This window comes from Taudactylus pleione, unplaced genomic scaffold (genome assembly GCF_031769625.1).
Source record: "Taudactylus pleione unplaced genomic scaffold, aTauple2 ptg000817l, whole genome shotgun sequence".
Classification (NCBI taxonomy): domain Eukaryota; kingdom Metazoa; phylum Chordata; class Amphibia; order Anura; family Myobatrachidae; genus Taudactylus; species Taudactylus pleione.
This window is the reverse complement of record NW_028285219.1, coordinates 136,737-163,669: the sequence shown is the minus strand read 5'-3', so window position 1 is coordinate 163,669 and position 26,933 is coordinate 136,737. Positions and strand designations below refer to the sequence as shown.

Here is a 26,933-nt window from a genome sequence, read left to right as displayed (position 1 = left end):
CATGCCTTCTGCTTTGTGCAGTATACAGTATACTATAACATGCCTGCTGCTTTGTGCAGTATACAGTATACTATAGTATGCCTGTTGCTTTGTGTAGTACATTATACTATATAACATGCCTGCTGCTTTGTGTAGTACATTATACTATATAATATGCCTGCTACTTTGTGTAGTACATTATACTATATAATATGCCTGCTGCTTTGTGTAGTACATTATACTATATAACATACCTGCTACTTTGTGTAGTACATTATACTATATAACATGCCTGCTGCTTTGTGTAGTACATTATACTATATAACATGCCTGCTACTTTGTGTAGTACAGTACTAAAACATAACTGAAGCTTTGTGTAGTACATTATACTATATAACATGCCTGCTGCTTTGTGTAGTACATTATACTATATAATATGCCTGCTACTTTGTGTAGTACATTATACTATATAATATGCCTGCTGCTTTGTGTAGTACATTATACTATATAACATACCTGCTACTTTGTGTAGTACATTATACTATATAACATGACTGCTGCTCTGTGTAGTACATTATACTATATAACATGCCTGCTACTTTGTGTAGTACAGTACTAAAATATAACTGAAGCTTTGTGTAGTACAGTACTAAAACATAACTGAAGCTTTGTGTAGTACATTATACTATATAACATGCCTGCTGCTTTGTGTAGTACAGTATACTGTAACATACTTGCTGCTTTGTGTAGTACAGTGTACACTATATTAACATGCCTGCTGCTTTGTGTAGTACAGAAGTATGTAAAGCTTGGCCATTTATACGATGAAAGGACAGCAGCTGAAGTGAGTGGGAGGCGTCTCCCTCTGTATCTCCCTACAGAGGGAGCATGATAGCACTGTGAGTAACCCAGCGTCTGTTGCCGAGTTACTGGCTAGCAGTGGCTCCTTCATTTGCTAGAGGGTGGATTTCAAACTTTTTTCCAGGTCTTTGCAACTTAAATTTGGGAAGAGATTTATATTTACTGCCTTGGTCATTTTTTCATCTTTTGGCGAGAGATCGCCCAGCTGCCCAAGCTGACACTCCCGAGTTATCCGGAGCTTGCTGCTTTTTCCTCTATATAGATGCGTCCCCGTTGGCTGAGACTTCTGTGCGTGGTGGTCGGACTGGCAGTGTCCGCAGTGTTCTATGGTCACTACTACACATCACTCGTCATTTCTGGCAGGTAAGGGCACGCATTGGAGAAATAGGGATGGAAGTTGGAAGCTGAGCATCCCTATAATGAGGGACCTTATATGATTGACCGCCACGCAGAGTGACAGTGAGTAGCACTATCAAGTAGTAAAGCAGTAATAAAGTTAGCAATGTACTTGGAGTTTAGGTGCGTTTCAGACTCTTCTTACTGTCCTGCTGCTTGTACTGTGTTTTGTTGTCATTTGCTGAGTATCCCCCCCAACCCCTCCTCACCCCCGCTCGATCTGCTGGACCCCTTCATTGTACTAGCACTGTGTTTTGCTTTTTCTTGCAAGAGCCACAGTTCATGTAAGAAATTAATTCCAGAATGAGAGTTGATTAGAGTCCTGTTTATATAAAGAAGATAACTTCGCTTTAGGTTAATAGTATGCATTATTGCAGAACCTAGCGATATCGTATACCTGAAAAGGGAATGGAATTGAAATGCCGGCCGGTTAGGCTCCCTGGGGGTGCCTAACCCTAACCCACCCCGTGGGGTGCCTAACCCTAATCTCCCCCTAAACCTAACCCTAACCCGCTAGACTCCCTAATCCTAACCCCCTACCCCCACGGCTAACACTAAGGGTGCCCCGGACATACCTTTGTTCGTGATGTCATCCTCAGCGTTCCGGCGTCGGGATTATGATAGGCGTCAGTATATTGACGACTATCATAAATCTCTAGCCGGCATTCCGCTGTCGGGATTGTGACCAGCGGCCGACTACATCCCCTGAAAAGAACCATGGATTTGTGGATGGTCCAGGGTTATAACATGAGGTTATTTTAAGGAAATAACAAATGTCGCCACTTTCTATCCTCCTGCTAAATGCTGTCACTCCACCTGTGATAGTTATTTCACTGTAAGTACATCCCATCCTTATTTCCTGCAGTCCCCACTTTCCTTCTGTCACTTACCTGTGCTAGGTAATACCACAAAAGTAATAGTTGTCACCAGTCTCAGATCTCATAAGGGGATTTTCTTGGATAACTCACTTACGACTTACCAGTACTTTTTGGGGAAAAAAATTCCTTAAAAATCACTGAAAGTCAGGTTTAGGGGGTCTATGTACTAAAGCTTGATGAGAGATAAAATTGTGAGAGAAAAAGTATTAACCAATCAGCTCCTAACTGTCATTTTTCAAACACAGCTTGTAAAATGCAAGTTAGAAGCTGATTGGTTAGTGCTTTAGCTATCACAATTTTCTCTCACTCCAGTTTTTGATAAATATCCCCCTGGGGGCCGGATTCAGTTAGAGGCGAAAAGTGCCATTTGGAGAAAAGTTTCCGCGGATTCGGACTTTCCACCGGTTTTCAAAGTATCTCCATATTAAATTCCAGGACGATTTCATGTAAGCGGAAAGTCAATGTATTGTAATAGGCGGAAAAGTATCTCCTATGACTAGCAGGAGAAAAAAAGTGCAAAATCATTATTTTGGGGTACAAAGATGGGGAAACAACTCAGAACCCTTGGGACAGCCCCCCAAAGGACAAATCAGCAAAATAAATTTTTTTAAATTACCTCAACACCTCCAAAAAACTACTGAAATAGACTTCTTGGGGTGCTGTAAGGAGGGGTCAAGTGTTTTTGGGATTGCAGGTGCATGCATGAGGGGGGTTTTTCACGTTTTTTAAGTTCACTTTAGAGACCTAAAAATATGCTAGCACCCATTTTCGAGTACCCCAAATTGACTGGACTACTTATTTTCACCAAGAAATACTGCTTAAACTACTTAAGTACCCCAAACACTGTTATTAGGGGTATTAGTACACATCTACATTGGTTCCCTATGTTATTGTATCTTTTTTTGGGGTACAGACTGATGTCCCCACTTCTGATAATACTTCCTGCCTGTTCCGCATTCGTCGCTTTCCGTTTTTGCCTGTTTAGGAATTGAATATGGAGAAAAGCGGGGGCGTGTGTGTAAAGTTTCCGCCTCTGAAGGAGGCAGAAAGTCGGACAGGCGAAACTTTTCCGACTTTTCGCCTCTAATTGAATACGGGCCTAGATCTGAAATCAGGTATCTTCCTGTCATATCTGAAATTTACATTAACAGTACATGTCTATAATGTTAGATGTAAGTGCTATTAAATATTGTCATTTTTACAGGTTACTAATTACAGTTGTTTAAGTGGGTTACAACTTGCTATAAGGTGGTACTGTATTCCCATAATGTCACTTCTCCCACTGCTTCAGTTGTAATATTATCACTATCAATTTACATTCTGTTAAATGTTCCATACCAGCACTAAGGTTCAGTGACCAGTGATTATGCCTGTGTATAAGACTGTACATGTGAGAGAGAGAGTTTCTATTATTATTCCTGCAAATCACCATGTCCCGCAGCACAGTTTAAGAAAAAGCGCTGTGTAACAAGCGCTAGTCCTTGGGACAAGTAAAGGGAAAAGTTTTGTTGCACAATATTTGCACGTTTGGACTTCCAGTAATAGGAGCAAATTACAGGTACAGGAGCAATGAGTGAAATAAAGCTAAGTTTAGGACCTTTCTTGGTTTATAAAAGTGATATATTCTGCAGATTTTAAGGAAGGTGAGTACATGACTGAACTCCTGGTTATTACAGATTACAGTGGAACTATGCATTTAGTTTTGTTTCCTCTATGAGAATCCCAATTTCTCCTATTGCTACTAATTTTACATCTAATCTCGCACAACAATGTCCTATTCCCGGTTGTCTGTCTGGTTCTTTACATACGCTTTGGTCTCCTGAATGCACCTGCACTGCCACAGAGCAAGATTTCCTGTGTCTCATGCTGTAATTTCATTTGCCAATCTTAAGGTGCCCATCCACTAGCAGACCTCAAAACGACTGCACGATTACGACATTGTAATCGTGCGGTCGTTTATCAGTCTGTGATGTGCCTACACTGACCTACACTGACCAATCGCTCAGTGTAGGCACATCAATCATCTACAAACATGCTGAACCTGATGTTATCGTCAGGTTGTCCAGCATGTTTGCAAGATGATAGATGTCTAAACGACCAGCGGACACGCGCATCGCTGGTCGTTTTAGACAATTTTAAAAAAATCTGCAAACGTTTTTCAAACGATTATCGAATTATAACAATATCGTTCAATCGCTCAATTAAATCGTCTAGTGGTGTGGTTCTCAATCTCGGTCCTCAGGACCCAACACACTCACGTTTTCCAGGTCACCCAGCAGGTGCACAGGTGTGTTCATTATTCACTGACACATTTTAAAAGATCCACAGGTGGGGCTAATTATTTCACTTGCGATTCTGTGGGGAGACCTACAAAAAGTGGACTGTTTGGGGTCCTAAGGACCGAGTTTGAGAACCTGTGATCTAATGTATGGGCACCTTTGAACTTTAACCCCCGGACCTATCTTATTTTGTATAAATCTCACCTCCTACTGCCACTCATCCAAAAATTAATTTTTAATTGAACTTTTTTGTTCAGTTTGTCCTGGATTGTCTATTTCTCTATACAAAACCTTACTTTTTATTCTTATCGCTCAATTGTGGTGAATTTTAACCTACTATGCAGGATTGACAACTTAGATCATTCCATGGTAACTTATGTTACAAAGTGACATAGCAAATAATTAGCAATTCCTGTATACAGTTTTTCTAAAGCATGACCTTTTTTTTATTATTTTCTCAGTAAATAAAAGTAATTTCACATATATTCCTTTTTTCAATAGCCATGCATATACTTGCTATGTCACTTTGTAACGTGAGTTACCATGGAATGACCCACCGCCTGGCTCCTGTTTAAAAAATTGAAAACACCTAGTTTTATAGTTCATTGTTTAGGATGGTGTTTCCCAACTCAAGTCCTCAGGGTTCCCTAACAGTGCATGTTTTACCTAACATGGTGCATGGTATCCATTAAGGACTGACACATATTAAAAAATCCACTGGTGGAGCTAATTATTTCATTTGTGATACTGAGGAGATCTGGAAAACATGCACTGTTAGGGATCCCTGAGGAACGCTGGTTTCCATTTTAAAACAGACAGTCACATTTGCTGTTCCTTCATTCCTTTATTCAAATGTGCACTGCTCCCTGTTCTGCAGAGCTCTGATCCCTTTTCTTCTGAACAGTGCCCCCTGTTCTGTAGATAACTGCCCCCTCTTTACCTTTATGTCGGTCTCTTATAACCCAGTTTTGTTCTATTAATGTTATTTCAAATTGTAAAGCACATAAAATAATAATAAAATAAATACATAGCACTGCCTCTGATTTGCAGATCATTGCTCCCTGATCTGCAGAGCTCTGCCCTCTGTTTTGCAGATCACTGTTTCCTGTTCTACAGAGCTCTGCTCCCTGATCTATAGAGCAGTTTCACTGTTTTTTAATGTAAAACTCATCCTATCCCATAAATACATATCTGTAACTTCCCTCAGGGATTCCTGAACATATTTTCCAATATCTCGCTTATTTATCTGATTTTTATCGGAGCATTCAGCAGTACTCACACATTCGGTGCGAAGGGGGCGAACTGCAAGTGAAATGGCATAGAAAAGCCCCCTCCCCAGACTCGCACATTTTTGCTTGCTAAACGATGGGGCTGTGAACAGAAATGTGTGAGTCCAGGGCTACCATAATTGCGGCACATAGTCGCAGTTACTCGCGGGTGCGAGGATCTTGCACCTAATTGGATTGACCCCATAGCATCTCCCAGTCTGGGAGAGTCATCATTATCTGGCAACGAGACTTTTGGTGATGTTTTGTTTACACTTTATAAAACAACAACTAATGTTGACACACCAAGCTTTCACCAAAATATACATACTCACCTCACGCCCCAGCACACACTGGCTGTGCACAAGTAGCACAAAGCAAAATAACCTCTGTGCACTGTGGGAAAGTCCAGCACCTCAGTTGATGTGTTGGCAAATATTGACAACCTTATTGTATGCACTAGGAATTTGCACATGTTTATTGTTCACAGTGTTTTCATATTTTAACTGTAAAATTGTAATAAAGTAAATTTTATAGTGTTACAGGGGATGGGCAGATGGGTGGGGTGCAAATACCAAGAAGAAGGAGTCTCAACCTTCAAGTGTACAAAATACACAAATATAGTGGAAAGGGGGAGGGGGCTTGGACGGCACACCCTAAGTGCACCTCCGTTCTTTATCCCCCTTTTGTTTCTGATCAACAACTACATTTGGTTACGCTTCAAAACTGTCTGTTTAATTAGCTGTCTGTTTGGCAAGTTGTTTAATAGTAGTTAATGTTTGTATTTGTTTTATGTAAGGTTTCATATTGTTTGTATGTTATTAGAAGGTTTAGATTATGTTATGTGTTTTGGCATCGTATGGCGTTTGTAGAAGAAGATGTGTGCTCTTTTATGATTACCAGAATACAGTTATAAAGCCAAGAAAGAGTATGCCTTATTTTTATATAACAAATTTTAGTGTCCAGCTTTGAATTGTTTGTTGGTATCAGCAGAACTGCAATTTGTTCTTTTTGTACTTATTGGTATATTTACTAAAGTGAGAGTTTTTAGAAGTGGAGATGTTGCCCACAGAAGCTAATAGTGTCTAAAGCTTTTACTTAATTATTTTCTAAGTCATATAACTTACCATCCTTGTTACTCATTTATTTTGTGTTATTAGTAACTGGGTAGCATTGTGCAATATCTTAGCTAACTGACAGGTATCATCCATGTCATATTTCCCACAGGCTATTCAATATTGCAATGTGTTACCATACAGATCTTCTCAATTGAGAGAGTGTTCTTCCTAAATTTTTTCTGCTTCGCCAGGGTTGGAGTTGGTGTATGCGGTGTCTGATGTTGAAGCACTGGTTAACCAGTTAGTTGATGGAATTATTAAATATCGTGATACCTGACATATATAGCAGGTTTAATAACATAGAGACTGGCGCCAATTTCCTTGTTAGATCCAATGGTAGATCCAGATGTGCAGCTTGGAATGGTAGGAGCCTTTCAACAATGCCCCCCAAAAGACAGTTGTGGAAATACAGGATGGTTCCAGCGCTTTCTATGATCTATCCATTTACCGGTGGGTGATAGGCGCTGGACACAATTTTCACCATGGTCCTGAGGTGGTTGGATAATGCAACGTAGATCTGGATATCTTTGGGTCACTCCATAGATGGGGGAAAACACATATGACAAGTTTACATAGTGCAAATCAGTAAACCCAATACAAGGTCCTACAAGGTTAAGTAGTATACTCACCTTGAATGGGGTATGATGGAAGCCTTGGACATTTGTATTTCAAAACCGATGTCCGTCGGTTTAATATAGAGGGCCTGATTCAGACCCGCTCGTGAGCGCAGGACGCTCGCAAGCGGGTCGATGGTGCCCTAATGCGCATGCGCACGACGGAGGGAGCTCCGTCGTGCGCATGCGCGAGACCCGGCGAGCGACGGGGAATCCGTCGCTCGGGGTCTCGCACCAAAGGGAGCGTGCTGTCGATGGTGAGTGACTGCATGCCCCCTTTGGTGGGCGTGCTGGGGGCGTGGCTGCCAGACGGAGGCGTTCCCATGGGAACGCCTACCGTCTGGGTCCGGCCCCACTGACATCACTAGTGATGTCAGTGGGAGTGATTTTGGCTCTGATAGAGCCAAAATCACTCCAGGGCTTGCGGCAACGAGCCCCTACCGCAGGGTCTCGTAGCAAGCCCGATGGTCGCGATGGTCTTGACCATCGCGACCATCATCATGGACGCTCGCATAAGCTGTGGGTGGTAACCCACAGCTATGCAAGCGTCCAAGAGGCCGCTCCATTTTTAGGTAGGAGGGCCCTGATTCAGAGCGAGCGCTCTGGTCAGAGCGTCCGGCTCTGAATCAGGCCCAGAGTTTGTTGAGCTTTGTGTAGATATTTAAAACCAAAAAAATTTTGCTTGCAAAATTCCAGTAATCAAATAATTTATAGTTTATTAGTCTATAACGGTGTTATCTAATTACACCAGACGATAATAAAAAAAAATTTCATTGTTAGACATTGAAAATAATTATTACAATGAAATAACGCAATTGGGTTTAAAAAAAAAATATATATATATATATATATGTATATTAAAAAACTAGAATAAAATAATCAAAAAAATTACATGTTTCACAGAACCAACGTCTGCTTATTCAGGTTTAATAACATGTTGTCCCTTCTAGACCCCAACCTGGTCTCTATGAATGACCAGCCCCCTTGCTTGACTGACCCGTCTCAGTTAATGAGTGAATTTGAGTTCCCCAACCCTTGCTAGTTCCCCATCAGAATCTGTTATGCCTATGCCCATGCCTGTGAGTGAGGCTGCCACCAATACTTTTGCCCCGACACCTCAACGTATTCTACCCATGATTCTGCTCAGTGGAACATACAAAGTGGGTACAAATCTGGGGGTATAGATTTTTACTTACCAATTTCTTACCTACCTGATGGGATGTTGCATTTAGTAATTAGAAAGAAATGGTTATTCCCTCGGACATGGTCATATACCATCTCTATTTGAGGATTCCATAGGCGCTGTTACTTAATTACATGGTTCATTTCTTTTAAGGCCCTCATACATCAGCAATTGATTGCAGCAATCGTGCAATTTGCAATCTAATGTGTATAAAAATCTATCCCTTTTTCAATCGATTGAAAAAGGGAAAGATTTTTATACACAATCGATTGCAAATTGCACGATTGCTGCAATCAATTGCTGATGTATGGGGGCCTTTAGTGTCATGTTTTTTTTTTACGTCGGACCTATCCTCATTATCTTGGTTACGGTAAATGCTAACTGATATTTTTACACATTGTGATATATTGGATAATGAAAATGAGTTAGTTTTATATTCTTCCTTATACCCTTGTGTCTCTTGTCTCTTGATTACAATAATAGATCTTGTTCATATTGCCTTTCTAGTATTTTTCAGCATCCATTTATGTCTTTTATATCTCTATATTCTACACTTGTTTTTACATTTTATGTTATAGTTTAGTAGCATTTAGTCTAGTCTCAGAACGTGAGCTGCGGCGGTATGTCCCGTTCTTCTCGTTATGGTTGGAATATTAGAAAATTGGAGCGTTAGAAGCATCGTATCACTATATCAGTCTGTAATGAACATTTGATTTATTTTTGTTTTTTCCTCGTGTATCCTACACGAATACTTGTTAAGCTGGCCATACACGCTACAATTATTGGGGCGATCCGCCCGATATCCGCGGAACGCCCCGATAATTGTAACGTGTGTGCGGGCGACCAAGGGTTAAATATTGCTCGGTCCGGGCATGCTGGACAATCCGGCATGCCCGGACCAAGCAATATTTAAGAGGTTAACTGTCGGTACTGAGCTATATTTAAGAGGTTAACTGTCGGCCGCATCGGTCAGTGTATGCCCTGCTGCGACCAACAGACATACATTTCCTGTGTTCCTTCCCATGGAAGGAACAGGGAGATGTCTCCTTCCCCGGGGGCGGAGCGCAGATGTTGGGCAAACACACTGTGAGTAATCTCACAGTGTATGCTGCGGACATCTGCGGCTGGCAGGCTGCCAGTTATAATGTCTGTCGGTCTGACAGACATTTTATCTGGCCGTGTATGGCCAGCTTAACATATATGGCATACTGTGCCTCATGTAATTTGTCAAACACCTTTAGTTGAACGCTGTATTATCATGTCTGTTATACTTTCTCAACTTTGTATGCAATCTATTGACTACTTATGTAATTTGTATTGATGTACATGCTTCAATAAAAAGATGTTTAAAAAAAACAGAAAAAAAAAAACAGTTTATCTTCTGGAAATGGTAGATTTACAATGTTAAGCTGGGTACACACTTAAAAGATATCTGCATATCGAGGGATCTGCAGATATATCTGCAGATGATGGTTGTTCATACACACTGACCAACCATCATCTGTCTTCTGGCTGCCGGTCCCGCTGGTCGGGTGCGTGTTGCGCCCCCCTCCCCGCAGTCTCTGCAGCAAGTGTTCGGGTGGCCGGTAATTGCTGGTAAATAATACTTTATTCGGGTTGGGTAGGAGATGCCGGCGGTCAAAATCCCGACACCGGCATCTCGACACCTGTCAGCAACAGTCCTAAATATCCTAACCCTAACCCTTCTTCCCCGCTGCCTAAACCTAACCCCCCCCAGTGCCTAAACCTAACCAACGCAGCTTAAACCTAACCCTCTCCCCCCAGTGCCTTACCCTAACCCTCCCCCAAACCCCGATACTTACCTTCGGGATGCCAGGATACTAATAGGTGTCGGGATTCCGGCGCCAGCATTCTAAGCGCCGGCATCTCAACTTTCGGTATTATAACTACATGCCCTTTATTCACACTGAAATAAAACTCATCCACAGTGAGTAGATTGAACCATCAGTTATCAAACACAGGAACTCATTCAGACCCGCTCGCAAGATGCGATCACTCGCTGGCAAAAAGGGGCCGGATATTGAATTAAGCGCTCGCACTGCGTCGCGTAAGGACGCCCACTGTGTGTTAGCTCGCAAATGTGTCTGAAGACTCCCCCTTGCCACTCGCAAGACACGTCATGTCCAGGAAATGTATGATTAATCGAGATCATCGTGAGCCATCGGAGCAGCTCGCAGCCCTTGGTGTTGCCTTTCCCCGCCGCAAGTACTGCGATCAGTGCGGACTGAAATTCATGCAGGTGACATGTACAATGATGCTACTTTGCTAATTATGCACGCCCTTTAAACGGCGTTTTGGCGGCCAGTCACGCCTGCGTTCGCACATCCACTCCCCCGTTCACAAGCACCTTCCCCTGTTACCACCCACAAATGGCACTATCTGTCACTCAAAGCAGCGACCTGATAGTGGCTTACGAGCTACCTAATGCAGATGGCAACGAATGGCTTGCGCACGAATTATACGCATGCGCAGATGGCCAAAAATCGCTCAGAGCGAGCGGGTCTGAATCAGGTCCATAGAACACACAATTTGCTAAATGGAGAAAATATTACACATTTAAATACCACTTTGATCTAATAAAGGAATGTTAAATGCTTACATTTGTGTTTTGTGTTTCATCTACATTCAAACTCGCTACATAAGGAGTCAAACTGAACAGATAAGTTTCAGAGTGGGAAAGATTGGAACAAGGAATATTGTAGCCTGGTCTGTTCTTTGGGGCTGCAGATTTGCCTGTAGCCACCAGCATCCACATGCTTTACATATTACGTCATTTAAATACATGCAAAAGGTTTACCAGGTTTTAGTTGTACACAAAGTTGCTTGTCGTTTGCCCCATTTTTTCCCCCACACATATTCATGCATACGTATGTGCACAGGAGCATCCCCAGTTTGCAGACATGTTTCAAGTCCCAAATGGTGACTACTTCCATGCCTGCAGCTTCTAAGATAGCCTGCTTCTGGGCTTGATTCAAACCAGGTTGCAAGCGCTGAACGCTCGCAACTGGGTCGATGTTGGCCCAGAGTGCATGCACACGACAGAGCCGGTTCCATCGTGCGCATGCACGAGACCTGGATAGCGACGGGCAATCCGTCGCTTCGGGTCTCACGCCAAAGGGGGCGTGCTGTCGATGTTAAGTGACATCACGCCCCCTTTGGTGGGCGGGCCGGGGGGATGGCTGCCCAGACGGAGGCGTTCTCCGCCTGGGGGCGGCCCCACTGACATCTCAAGTGATGTCAGTGGGAGAGCTTTCGGGCTCTGTTTGAGCCGAAAGCTCTCTGGGGCTTGCGGCCAGGAGACCCTACCACAAGGGTCTTGTCGCAAGCCCGAAGGTCGCGATGGTCTTGCCCATCGCGACCATCATCCTGGCTGCTCGCATTAGCTGTGGGTGGCACCCCACAGCAATGTTGAGCGGCCAGGAGGCCGCTCCATAAAAAAAAAAGACGCCCTGATTCAGAGCGAGCGCTCTGTCAGAGCGTCCGGCTCTGAATCAGGGCCTCTGGGCCCTATTCAGACCCGGTCGCAAACGCTGATCGCTCGCAACCGGGTTGATGGTGGCCCAGAGCGCATGCGCATGACGGAGCCGGCTCCGTCGTGCGCATGCGCGAGACCCGGATAGCGGCAGGCAATCCGTCGCTCCGGGTCTCGTACCAAAGGGGGCGTGTTGTCGATGTTGAGTGACAGCACGCCCCCTTTGGTGGCCGGGCCGGGGGAGTGGCTGCCCAAACAGAGGCGTTCCCATGTGAACGATGTCAGTTGGAGAAATTTCGGCTCTGTTTGAGCCGAAATTTCTCTGGGGCTTGCGGCCACGAGACCCTACCACAAGGGTCTCGTCGCAAGCCCGATGGTCGCGATGGTCTTGACCATCGCGACCATCATCATGGCCGCTCACTATAGCTGTGGGTGGTCACCCACAGCTATGCGAGCGGCCAGGAGGCCGTTCTAAAAAAAAAAAAAAAGACCGGCCCTGATTCAGAGCAAGCGCTCTGTCAGAGCGTCCGGCTCTGAATCAGGGCCTCTGTGCACTAGAGGAACAAATGTCATCTTTTGTGTATAAGAAGTAATTGTGCAAGCAAACGGAGTATAAAGTTCAACACACTTCACCAACAGAATCAGAATGTCTTCACAGCAATTGTACAGTAACTACATCCCATACAGTAGTGCTCTAAGTAAATGATCATGTAAACTATGAATATCACTTTATTCCACAATCTCTTATGAATGCGATTGTGCATAGAATTAGGGATGTACAGTGTCTGACTGAGGCATGAAGGGACTACCAGGGAAATGCAACAGAAGGGCCCCACTGAAGAAGCATGACCTGGCATTAGGTAGGTGTGGTCATCAACTGGATGGGTGTTGCCAGATAACTTTGGGAAATAAAAGATAAAAAAATTATGAATAGACGCCAGATTCTTAAAGACAGATCTAACATTCCATAGAGTGTACAAGAATGGTGGAGCTGGAATTGTGGAGATGTAGCAGGATTGCTGGCAACTAGGAGAAGAGCAGTGGGAGGGACAATCAGGGCCCTTTTTCCCGGCATAGTAGTGCCAGTGTTGCAGATCCCAGAGGCCGCGTAAGGAGTGATGGAACCATCAGAGGAAGATGTATGGGTGAGGGGTGTATTGTGGTAAAAATTGGTGGGGGGATGGATGTAGCTAAGGGTAGCAAAACGTATCATAAGGATTAACAAAACAGCCACAGACGGGTGCACACACAAGTAACCACATACCTGCACACACAGATAACCACATGCCTGCACAGAGAGGGACACAGGTATGCTCATATCCTCACGGACAGGGGCACAGGTAAGTCCATGCCCATACAGAAAAGGGCACACACAGGTAAGCACATGCCCACACAGACAGGTGTACTCACAGGTGACCACATGCCGCACAGACAGGGGCACAGGTAATCCCATGGGCGTACAAAAAGAGGCACAAGTAAGTCCATGCCCATCCAATAGGCACTGGAAAGCCCATGTAGGCATGGGCTCCGGTAACACATGCCTACAATTACACAAGCACACAAAACTCTACTGTACAGGGAGCTGAGCTAAAACTAAAGGTAATACGGGATAGAAATGGTGACAGCTCTTCCTCTTTATAATAAAGCCAAACAGCAGAAAGTTTGTGTTATATTATATGAAATTCTATAAATGCATGTATATAAGACATTTTTATTATAGTTTTTTATTATTATTTTTAATTTTCCAATATTGGTTATACTGGGTTTGCTGTGTGCATGGAATGATTGCAACAGCCAGAGGGCAAAGGCTTATGGACTGAGGGCTGTCACAGCACACACAAATGTAGTCTCTGCAAACACACATGTAACCTCAGCACATATGTATACACGCGCCATGCAGTCTCAGCACACATCATGCAGTCTCAGCACACAAACATAGACACACATGTAGGCTCAGCACATATACATGCACACATCAGGCAGTGTCAGCACACACCACGAAGTCTCAGCACACATGCACACACCATGCAGTCTCAGTACACAAACACACATCAAGGCTTAGCACATATGCATGCACACACCATGCAGCCTCAGCACACATGCACAAACGGATGCAGTCACATTACTGGCGGCCGAAATCCCGACGTAGGAAGCCAGACACGGGACTAAAGATAGATGTAAATCCTGATGCCTTTCTTTATCCCGATGCCGAAATCCGTGCGCTGTCATCCCGAACTAAGGTAATCGGGCGCTGTTAGGTTTTAGCTGCTGGGGGGCTGGGTAAGGTTTAGACACCCTTGGGAGATTAGGGTTAGGCACCCCTCGGGAAGGGTTAGGCTACGGGGAGGGGGGCTAGGGTTATGCACCCCTCCGGGACGGTTAGGTTTAGAGTACGGGAAGGGTGTTAGGGTTAGGCACCACCGGGGGGGAGGTTAGCGTTAGGCACCACTAAGGGAGGGTTAGGGTTGGCGGGGGATAGGGGAGGGTTAGGGTACTCACCGGCCCCTGTCGGGATTCTTCACAATCGGGATGCCAGCATTGGTTTGATTGCTGGCATCCCATCCAACAGTATATCATACTATTCCGCACACACCATGCAGTCTCAGCACACATGCACACACCATGCAGTTTCAATAGACATGCACACACCATGCATTCTCAGTAAACAAACATAGACAAATATGTAGACTCAACACACACATACATACATGTAGCCTCAGCACATACAGTGCATCCGGAAAGTATTCACTACGCTTCATTTTTTCCACATTTTGTTATGTTAGAGGCCTTATTCCAAAATGGAATAAATTCCATTTTGTCCACAAAATTCTACACACAATACCCCATAATGACAACGTGTAAAAACTTTTTTGTCGATTTTTGCAAATTTAATAAAAACAAACAAAGAAATCACATGTACATAAGTATTCACAACCTTTGCTCAATACTTTGTTGATGCACCTTTGGCAGCAATTACAGCCTCAAGTATTTTTGAATATGATGCCACAAGCTTGGCACACCTATCTTTGGGCAGTTTCGCCCATTCCTCTTTGCAGCACCTCTCAAGCTCCATCAGGTTGGATGGGAAGCGTCGGTGCACAGCCATTTTCAGATATCTCCAGAGATGTTCAATTGTATTCAAGTCTGGGCTCTGGCTGGGCCACTCAAGAACATTCACAGAGTTGTCCTGAAGCTACTCCTTTGATATCTTGGCTGTGTGCTTAGGGTCATTGTCCTGCTGAAAGATGAATCGTCGCCCCCAGTCTGAGGTCAAGAGCGCTCTGGAGCAGGTTTTCATCCAGGATGTCTCTGTATATTTCTGCATTCATCTTTCCCTCTATCCTGACTAGTCTCCCAGTTCCTGCTGCTGAAAAACATCCCCACAGCATGATGCTGCCACCACCATGCTTCACTGTAGGGATGGTATTGGCCTGGTGATGAGCGGTGCCTGGTTTGTTCCAAACATAACGCCTGGCATTCACGCCAAAGAGTTCAATCTTTGTCGCATCAGACCAGAGTCCTTCAGGTGCATTTTGGCAGACTCCAGGTGGGCTGCCATGTGCTTTTTACTAAGGAGTGGCTTCCGTCTGGCCACTCTAATATACAGGCCTGATTGGTGGATTGCTGCAGAGATGGTTGTCCTTCTGGGAAGGTTCTCCTCTCTCCACAGAGGAATGCTGTAGCTCTGACAGAGTGACCATCGAGTTCTTGGTCACCTCCCTGACTAGGGCCCTTCTCCCCCGATCGCTCAGTTTAGATGGCCGGCCAACTCTAGGAAGAATCATGGTGGTTCCGAACTTCTTCCATTTACGGATGATGGAGGCCACTGTGCTCATTGGGACCTTCAAAGCAGCAGATATTTTTCTATACCGTTCCCCAGATTTGTGCCTCGAGACAATGCTGTCTCGGAGGTCTACAGACAATTTCTTGGACTTCATGCTTGGTTTGTGCTCTGACATGCACTGTCAAGTGTGGGACCTTATATAGACAGGTGAATGCCTTTCAAAATCATGTCCAATCAACTGAATTTACCACAGGTGGACTCCAGTTAAGCTGTAGGAACATCTCAAGGATGATCAGTGGAAACAGGATGCACCTGAGCTCAATTTTGAGCTTCATGGCAAAGTGAATACTTATGTACATGTGATTTCTTAGTGGTTTTTTTTTTATTAAATTTGCAAAAATCTCAAAAAAACTTTTTACACATTGTCATTATGGGGTATGGTGTGTAGAATTTTGAGGACAAAAATTAATTTATTCCATTTCGGAATAAGGCTGTAATATAACAAAATGTGGAAAAAGTGAAGCGTTGTGAATACTTTCCAGATACACTGTACACACAACAGAAGTTAGCAGCAGGGATAAACAGCAGCGCTTCTAGGATCATCAGTGCAGCCCTCACTGTGGAATTACTGTAGTTGGCTCTTACCATTCGCCCTGCTGGGTCTCTGCAGGTGGCCAGACAAGAGCCCACTGCAGAGAGAGACCTGCCCTTGTGTATGTATGCCGCTGGTCCCTACCCCTGACAACGACTACACCGTCACCAGCCACCTGGCATCCTTTGCATCAGCTATAGGATGTTCCACAGGGGTTGCTGGGAAATGTAGTCCCTTCCACTTCTTTGACAACTGGTCACAGAGGTGAAAGGGACAACGTTTCCCAGCAACCCCTGCGGACTGTCCTTTGACTGATGCAAAGTATGCTGGCAGTTCACAGGACGACGCAGAAAGACTACACTGGCACTGCTATATAAACGGCGCCATCAGGGACATAGGCTGGACCCCATCCTCCCATGATAGTGGGCGTGGCTATAAATAGTGGGGCCCAATGGAGATCTCCCCGATTCCTCGCTGGGCCAGTCGGAGCCTGGGGATGCAAGTTTCTGTCTTTAACCAAAAAAAACCCTGAAAATCATGCATTGAGGGCTTTCTTGATGTTTTTATCTAACCCAGAGAAAGCAGGATGACTAATTCCTCTTTTGAAAAACCCTATGCGTATGGCAGATCAGCATGGAAATTCATCATGTAGCTCCCCACCGCAGTGCACGTAAAGCAGTGTGGTAAGGTTACTGAGCTAATCTGCTGGTTGTACAAGAGAGGTGAGAAGAAACAAATCTATGAGTCTATTTATTAGTGGCTCAAATCCCTAAAGAGACTATTAAATAAGACCCCTCCAAAAAGAAGATTTTCTCTCCCTGCTCAAAGCAGCGATAGACAATTTTCTTTTTGGGTATCTATCAAGAAAAAGTCACCAGGGCAACCAGTGGCCAGCAGTGGATAATGTAGAATGTAGTTTCATCACTTGCCAGGCTAGTTAGATGCCAAGTAACACATGCATAAGCTGGCTCCCGCTTATCATTACTAAGATAAAACATAATTTCCATGTTTTTCTGCTTTTATATTGTTTACTTATTGCACAGTTGGTGTAATGGTTAGCATTGCGTCACTGCCTCACAGCACTGAGGTATTGGGTTTTATTCCCACCATGGTTCTTACTGTGTGTGGTGTGTATATTCTCCCTGTGCTTCCATGGGTATTCTCCGGGTGCTCCAGTTTCTTCCCACACTCCAAAAATATACGTGTAGGTTAATTGGCTTCTGACACAAATTAACCCTAGTGTGTAGATTGTAAGCTCCACTGGGACAGGAACTGATGGCCATATAGTCTCTGTGAAACCACTGCAGACTATGTATGCACTACATAAAAAAACTGGTAATAATAATAATTTTTTCACAAACTTTAATTTTTTTTAATCTGGAACTGGAAGTCCAGGCTTCCAATCATACCTCTTTCAAACTGAAAATGAAAATCCTGGGTAATTCACTTTTACCTGGTAATTTGCTAAAAAAACTGTTTTTTTCCCCTGTGTGAAAGTACTAAATTCCCAGGTCTCCGACCCTGGTTTTTTGCGGGAATTAAGTCCCGGGTTGACCCATTCACACAGGGAAAAAACCCAGATTTTTTTGCAAATTATACCACTTTCAGACAGAAAATGGCAAAAAAACCAGATTTTTCCAGACTTTTGTCATTGTTTTGCCATTCTCTGTCTGTACTCCCCTTCAGAAAGAAGAGTACATTTCCAGGTCACAAATTTCAACCCAGTAATTTGCTAATTTACACGGGTATTTCGTCTGTCTGAAAGGGTCAACCCGGGACTAAATTCTCGTGTCTCCGACCCTGGTAAATTCCTGGGTCGAAGACCCGGGATGACCCTTTCAGACTTAAAAAGGTCCCATGTAAATTACCAAATTACCGGGTTGAAATGTTTAACCCGTTAATTTGGTCTTCTATCTGAAAGGGGTATTACTGGGTAAAAGTGAATTACGCAGGATTTTCATTTTCCTGTGTGAAAGGGGTATCAGACAGAAAATGGCAAAAACCTGGCACGCAAAATGGCAGGTATAAGTTGGATTTTTTGCCATTTTCTGTCTGAAAGTGGTATTACAGTGGGCATGCAGAAGCTGATAACCTGGTTCACACATGCACCCCCTTGCACCTAACTGGCCTTGCAAGACAACTCTATCAGCTACTGGCCAGTATCACTGTAACGTTCAACATCACTTTTGATTAAATAAGCTAATGTATGTCATTGTGTACCGTTTAGTTTACTAATATATTGATTATTTATATACAGTTTACACTTACAACATATACACGATATATGAGATGAGATATTTACATAAACAGATTACCTGACATATTACCTGCCCAGTCATGATCACTGAAGAGATTAGGTTTCACACCTGTGGAATGTGCCCCTGAGCAATATCCATTATTACAGACATGGATGCAGTATTATTCTGCAAGGTTCAACTTTTCTCACTGAAATACGATTTGTGGTAGTTGGAGTTGAATACGCTTAAATGGTTTTCCAATTAAATACTGGTAGTTTGCTGTTGCCTGAAGTTGCCACTTAAATGACCTTTAGGTTACAGTATACACATAGGGACATATTCAATTGGGTGAGAGAATAGCAAAAACCCGCACATGCAAGGTTTTTCCTGCAGGCGCAGGTTTTTAGCTATTCAATTAGGTGCGTGACTTCTTTTTGTTTTGTGCCGGGAGGTTTTTTTTCACGCACCTCCAGAGCAAGTGTGATTTTTCCTAAAAACATAATCAGTGGGACTTGCTCTGGCACCCCGGCGTCACCCCCCCTTAGGACTAATTAAGCAATTTATACGTTTCCAATTAGCTTAATTAGTCCTTAATTACATACCTGCTACAGCGCTGTCTTCTGCATCCAGCTCTTCTGCAGTAGGGTGAGTATGTCAGTGTGTGTGGTGTTTGTAAGTGTGTATGAGTGTGTTTGTGTGTATGAGTGTGTGTGACCCCCACTGCCAGTGTGCCCCCCCAATGTCTGTGTGGCCCCTGGAATGTGCGCTGGGAAAACTACATCTCCCAGCAGCCCTTGCCCCTCCCACCAGCCCTTGGAGCCCCCGGGACTCCCAGCAGCCCCCTCTCCAGTAAGAAGAGAGAGAGGAAGCCACCGGGAGCCGTGGAGACCCCCGGCCAGGTAGGTGAAGATGTACGCTGCGTGGGGTTTTCAGAGCTGAAAACCCTGCGACCACTATTTTTTTAATTGAATATCCCGGGTATCAGGAGCGCGCATAACCGCAGTATTCCAAAATTGGGCACGAGGGGCGCAAGGTTTTTTCCTCGCTAAACCTCGCGCCCAATTGTAAATGCCCAATACCATTCTATTAGACCTGTATAAGAAGGAATATAACGACTAGTAAGAATGTGACATAGACACACAGTGGCTGACGCAGATTACAATTTAATTTTGAGCATTAACCATATAACTAAACACAGGCACTAGTAAAGACACAATCCTTTCCAAATGCAAGTAATTAACATACTAGTGTGCTTAATACCTTGGCAATTTAGGGCAAGTGTTATACTGTAGGTATTGCTCCCCTTTTTTTACTTGTATTGACAGATAATGTTAGGAGTGTAAGGATCTTGCTAAGGAAGAGCTTTGTGTATTATAGGGGTCTATTTACTAAGCAGTGTTAGGAGACAGAGTGAAAAGTGATAAGAAAGTGATAAGGTGCCAGCCAATCAGCTCCCAACTGTCATCTCACAGGCTGTGTTTGAAAATTGACAGTTGGGAGCTGATTGGCTGGCACCTTATCACTTTCTTATAATTTCTCATTATGGGGTCTATTTACTAAGCAGTGTTAGGAGACAGAGTGAAAAGTGATAAGGTGCCGGCCAATCCGCTCCCAACTGTCATTTTTCAAACACAGCCTGTGAGATGACAGTTGGGAGCTGATTGGCCGGCACCTTATCACTTTCTTATCACTTTTCACTCTGTCTCCTAACACTGCTTAGTAAATAGACCCCTCTGTCTCCTAACACTGCTTAGTAAATAGACCCCTTAGTTAGAAGTGAGATTTTGTCACTACATTTTGTGGAAAAAATCAAAACAAAACATAGAGCTGGCAGGTCTGGTATGTCCTAATTCCAGTGGAGCGTGTTAAAGCCTCTGTAATACCTCATACTATACTCTAGTGGTACGTACACATGGAGCAATATAAATGTGCTATTTGAACTATTATGATATCGTTATCGTTTAAATTGTTAATTTTTAGGACCCTACAAACTCACCAATGACCTGCGATGCGCGGGCATGTATGGTCGATATCGACAATCGCCCGTGCATGCAGGTCAACTTGCTCGATATCGAGCAAGTTACTATAAGGACCCGCGATCATTGATCGCGGGTCGTTATAGTCATTGGTAGGTACATGGTGTGCTGGATGATCGATATCGATCGTCCAGCCCACCCGGGAGATCAAACAACGATATCGTTATCATTGTCGATTGTCCCGTGTGTACTAATTTTTAATTGTTTATCTAGTTGTCATTTGTCCAATGAGCCACAATTAGGATCATTTTTGAAAGTAAGCTGAGCTGCTGTGGTCTGGACCCTGTTTATCATAACCTTTTCAAGTAAAATAGTGCTGATTTATTTACCATCTCTATGCTGGTTTATTTACTATCTCTCCATCTCACATTAGTCTGCGCATTATACTGGGACATTCCACATGGGGTCTATTACAATATTATAAAGGAGAAGACAAGTCACCAATGTCACCATAAAGCACACCACAGCCCTGAGACACCTAAAGCCTGAAGAGCTTCCTGATCTGGGTATGGGTACTTAATTAGCAAATATGCTGGAGTAACTACACACTTTCAATGTATATAACTGCAGGATAAAAGCTTATCCACAATGGAATGCAGTCACCATGTTGACATTCAAAATGTTGTTAATCATTATGTCGTCACTAGAATGTCAATAGTTATAATGTTGACATTGTTGAAATTTCATGTCGACATCTACAGCATGTTGGCATGTGAAATACTGACATACTGCAGAATGCCGACATTAGGGTTGGGCTGTGGGGGAAGGGATAGGGTTAAGAGGAGGAGGGTTATGGTTAGGTTTGAGGATAGGGGTTAGAGAACTACTGGATCAGATTACACTACCAGAACTCTGCATCACCTGACACTATTGGACACGGAAGACAATGCTGCATCGCCAGAGCTGAACAGAGGTAAGTGATCGCCACACTCCCGGGTCCCACTGTTGGTCGATATTCTTAACATGCCAACATTTCATCAAGGTCGACATGCTAAAAACGTCCACATGCATTTCGATATTAAGTTAGTGTTGATATTCTCATGTCAGCATGTTGATGTCAAAACATGCTGAACTCATGCACAAATCATAGTTTGCAACTGCCTCTAGTTTCCAGTCCTACGTTTAATAATGTGTGCTTATTTTTCAATATTGGCCAACTGCACAATTCAATTCCTCTTTTTCTGCTTGTTAAACACAATTCTTATTATTTATTTCTGAAGAGCATATTTAGCATTTATCAGAATAGGGGCTCCAAAAAGTATAATTAATTTTCACTGCATATTGCGGAGATGACAAATTAGTTTTCGGGACTGCAGTAGTTAACAAGACCAAAAAGGAGCGCTATAATAGCGACTTCGACAAGAGCTTGTCCCGGGGAAGAGATTTGCAGTAACTTTACTGCTGGTTCCAACATTTTATATAGCTGGGATAAGGAGAGCAAATCTCCCTGCTGGGGAATGGTCAGAAGATCACTCTCCGGCAATAGTCTCCCCTCATAGGTATAGTGTGGATGAAGATGACATTGAGAAAAATAGGGACTGTGGTCTGCCATGTTCGTTTGCCTATCACTGGAGATTCTCTGATATTACTTGTGTTAGGCTATTCATAAAAAGGCAGAATACTTACATCATGTGGAAACTGCCATTTTCCTATGATTCTGGGGGGAAATTAATGAATAGGCTTCTTATTCTCTAAGCTTTAGAAAAGAATATTGAGTAGAAATTTTGCTTATTCAAAAAGTATGTTACATTCAAACTCAGGAAACTCGAGATGATGGGACTTCTAGTGCTTCAAGTCGCCAAGATAGTATAAGGGTTAGTGTGCTTTATGGCACCTGCTATACTGCAATGTCTGCAACTATAACAAGATGAATAGAAGTAAAGCTGTATGAACCTATGCTGGTAGTTATTTTCAAACAACACATTGCTGTCAAATATGAAAACAAAACAAAAACAACAACATTATTTAATAGTTGAGTATTCAGGTGCAGAAACGCTACAAGTGTACTTGTTGTATCTGAGCATGGTTACATTATGCAAAAGAAAGCTGGCGTGTGTGCAAAGCAGGATATGTTCAGTATCCCGTCACATGGGATGCTGGCGCTTAGAATACCAGCGCCGGAATCTCGACACCTGTTAGAATCCCGGCGCCGGCATCCCGTACCCAAAGGTAAGTAGTGGGATTGAGGGGAGGGTTAGGCACTAGGGGGAGAGTTAGGGATTAGGCACCAGGGGGAGGATTAGGTTTAGTGTGCAGGGAGGGAGAGGTGAGGTTTAGGCACTAGGGGAGAGGTTAGGTTCAGGCACCGGGGATGGCGGGTTAGGGTAGGGAGAGGGGGTGGGATTTAGGATACTGACCGACTGGTGTCGTTAGCCTAACCCTGTCGGGAAGCCGGCGTTGGGATTTTGACTGCCAGGATCCCGAGCGCCGGCATCCCGTACCTATCCCGTGCCAAAAATATGGAAAGTCTAGCACAGGTCACATTTGTTATCATTTCTCATGCCATCGTCCAAGCAAAGCATGCAGCTGTAACATGGGAAATGTCAGTAATTCAATATGTATGATGAAGAATCCAATAAATAAAATGAAACAAACGCTGGTGCATTTGTGTACTTAGACAATCAGTGGGTGAGAAATGAATGTTATCGTCATGAAGCAAACTCCGCCGTCTAGTATTCAGCAAACTCCAAAAACGGAAAGTTATTGGAGTTTGCTTGCGTGAACCAACGCCATCTTCACAGCAATAGAGAATCACATTGCACTTGAAACACAAGAGTCTGAATTATAGGCTGCATAATTGCTGGTAGATGATCCTGATCCACTTATTGTTATAAACCTACATTGTCATTGTAAGCTGTTTGTAATAGAGACCTTGTGCTAATTGTTTTCTATATGTATACTTGCTGCTCTATACATTGTATGTATACATTATATGCATGGGGTCTATGTGGTGATATAGACACCCATAGGTTTCAATCTCTGCAGGAAATAGAATGACTGGGGCTGCCCAAGTGCTGGGCTTAAGACACGTGATTGTCACTCCATACAGTACGTATTCTGTTGTCTCTTTATGTGCTTGCTATCACTTCTTCCCTCTGGCTTCACTCAGCTCAAACCCCCATCTGTTGTTATTGGTGTAATCCAGACACACAGCAGAGTAGAATTCCACACAGATGGGTGTCATAACTCGCCCTCTGCTCATTCCTCTCAGCTGCAAATGTCACAGATCTACTGTCCCCTCTTATGTTTCCCCCAGTCACACATCTACCAGTGTCCCTGCCAACATGCCGTGCCTTGCCAAGTCCTCCAACTTTTATTTCTTTACAAGACACAGATATAGTGGTGACCTCTCTATGCCCTGAGGCATTATGTGAGCTTACTGTGTATTATTTGAGGCAGACAAATACACGTTGAATGAAGCAAGCACATGTAATGATACATACACACGGACAGATTTTGCTTCAGATCTGTACAATAACGATTTTAAAAATCTGAAGGAAAATCTGACATATCTGACATGTTTGTCAGATGAACGATGCGCGTTCCCGCTTGTCAGATAACAATATCTGACATCTGATGTGTTTGTAGTCAGATTTGGACGATTCCATTAATTTTAATGCAGTCAGAAGTCGTTCAAATTGTTCAATCGTTTATCTGACACATCTGACCGTGTGTATGCACCATTACTTTTCATAATCTTTCTCATGACAGCAATTTTGTGGCTGAATTGTTTTGGACACTTTTAGATCTCAGACATATATTGCTGATCTGCACTGCACCAAATGCATTCCAGAAAAGTATCAATGTGTGTGCAGGATGATTACATAGTTATTTTTTGTAATGTGAACCTATATGGGAAGCTGATACATTTAAAGATTTCTCACAATTCTGCAGTAAGTTTTCTGCTGCAATCTAGAAAAAAATAGAAAATCTCTGTGACTTATGTTGGGTTAACAAATATATTGCATACGATCCAAGAAGAATCTGAAAGTTCATAACATAACTGTTACTTTTTGTTGGCATGCATTACAGTAATATATATATATATATATATATTTATTTATTTATTTTTTTTTGCAGTAGTTTACGGTCAGGGCAAGGACCTGCTACCTTTTATAAGGAGTTGGATGGGATCTTACATTCCCCAAATATCCAGCCGGAACAGGAAAGGTGAGAATTGAGACTGAGGTGTTTCTACAAGACATTGATTGCTCTGTAAATAATGTAGGATGAAAGAATTCTGACTTTGCTCTGAGGTTTTGTTGCTTTCTTGTAGGAGAGGTGACAAGAAGACATATGTGACACTGACAAAGAAGGCAACTGAATCCAAGGTAAACATGTTGCTGCCAATTTAAGGTGGTTATGTGATATTTGCACTATTGGTGTAACATAATTGTACATGTAATGTTATTTTTCTCTGGACGCATGTATGGTTGCTGACAGTTTATTAATTCTAAAGACAATGCCAGTTTTTAAAGAATTTTCAGTACTGTATATATTTTTCCTGGAAACGTCTGCTAAATGCAATTTGCATTATGTATTCTTATTCTTTAAATTCTGAAAACTAATATTTATTAAAGTATGCGAAAGATATGATGTTGCAGAGGTGTCTGTAAAGTGAGGGCGACCAGAGTTGGGTTCATTTAAAAATCACGTACTTACAGTACCTTGTAGTGCATTCACATTAGCATAGATACACCATGAGCATTACACAGCAAATGGTATATGTATGGTAAACAATAATATTTTGCTGAGTACAATTCCCTTATCAGTACATAGTCTTTTATTCTTGTGCTGGGCATACACTGCCAGATAAAATGTCTGTCAGACCGACAGACATTTTATCTGGCTGCCTGCCAGCCGCAGATGTCGCCGGCATACACTGTGAGAGAAATCTCAGTGTATAGCCCGACATCCGCGCTCCGCCCCCGGGCGAGGAGACATTTCCCTGTTCCTTCCATAGGAAGGAACACAGGAAATGTCTGTCTGTCGGTCGCGCTGGGCATACACTGCCCGATGCGGCCAACAGTTTCCCGGGTAAATATCGCATCGGGCGGGCATGCTGGACAATCCAGCATGCCCGACCGAGCAATATTTAACCCTCGGTCGCCCGCATACACGCTGCAATTATCGCGGTGATCCGCCGATATCGGGCGGATCGTCCCGATAATTGCAGAGTGTATGGCCAGCATAAGTAATTAATAAGTCAAATATTTGGCGTAGTAACTGAACCATCTAGAACATTTAGACCTAGGGGGAATAAGCCTCCGATTTTGAAAAAAACTGGTGAGGTTCAATTTGATGTAACAGAATGCGAAGAGAGGCAAAGTCGCCAGAATCATTCTTGACTTAAAAAAAAAATTGTGATGGCGACTTGCATTAAGTCAAACATTCAAGTAATCTATGTACTAGCCTGCAACTTGTAAACCCACCGGAAATTAACAGAAGAGGTTCTTCTGGGTGCGAGATTACTCCAATTACATGCATTTTATGCTATCTATTCAGGCAGAGTATAATAAAGAGCCACATTAAACATATATATTACTTTGCCACTATGTCAAACTTTATTAAGGGGCCCCAAAATATAATAAATATCTTGAAGGGCCATAATTATTTAATATACTTATTATTGGGGAAATAATGTAAAGAAAATAAGAAAATTTAAATTATGAAGACAGTAATATTTTTATGTTGAGGTAATATTAATTAATAATAGAAGTACCTCAATGCTGGCACTTGTAGCGCCACAAGTTTGTAATATAATTGGTACTTCTATCATTAATTAATTATTATTACCCCAATTAACATAAAACAATTTTTTCCATATAATTTTAAATGTTATTATTTTTAAACAGTATTGCCTCGAATAATAAAATATTTATGGCTCATCAATATTTTTATTATTTTATCTTAATTGTATTCTTATTAGTGACAAAGTAAGGCAAATGTTAAACTGCCTGTAGTGTGAGCAATCTCACTGGACAGAGCAATTTTCTGGTGAGTTCTGGAGAGTTTTAAGCAAGTTTCTGGTGAATTTGTCCTTTCTTACCTGCCACAAATCAGTAAAACTTGCCATCTGTTGCATCTGTTGACTTTGGAAATTGCTGGAATCTCACTGCGATTTCCAGTGAATTTTGCATCCTACTGCATTCCCCCCCATTCTCTGTATTCTATCACACCTCAATTTTGCACAATCCATTAGGCAGTGACATAATTTC

At 42.9% G+C, this 26,933-nt stretch overlaps 1 protein-coding gene across 2 annotated transcripts in view; it reads left to right on the top strand.

Annotated features, from left to right (window-relative positions):
* Nucleotides 1-822: 822 nt before the first annotated feature.
* The window catches only part of ST6GALNAC2 (ST6 N-acetylgalactosaminide alpha-2,6-sialyltransferase 2), a 73,201-nt gene continuing 47,090 nt past the window's right edge, over nt 823-26,933 (top strand). The window contains exons 1-3 of one of the 2 annotated variants that reach the window (XM_088458222.1): nt 823-878; nt 24,796-24,885; nt 24,992-25,046. In XM_088458222.1, coding sequence (XP_088314348.1) covers nt 868-878; nt 24,796-24,885; nt 24,992-25,046 — 156 coding nt within the window. In that variant the 5' untranslated portion in view covers nt 823-867. The other variant, XM_088458221.1, reaches the window with a different exon arrangement.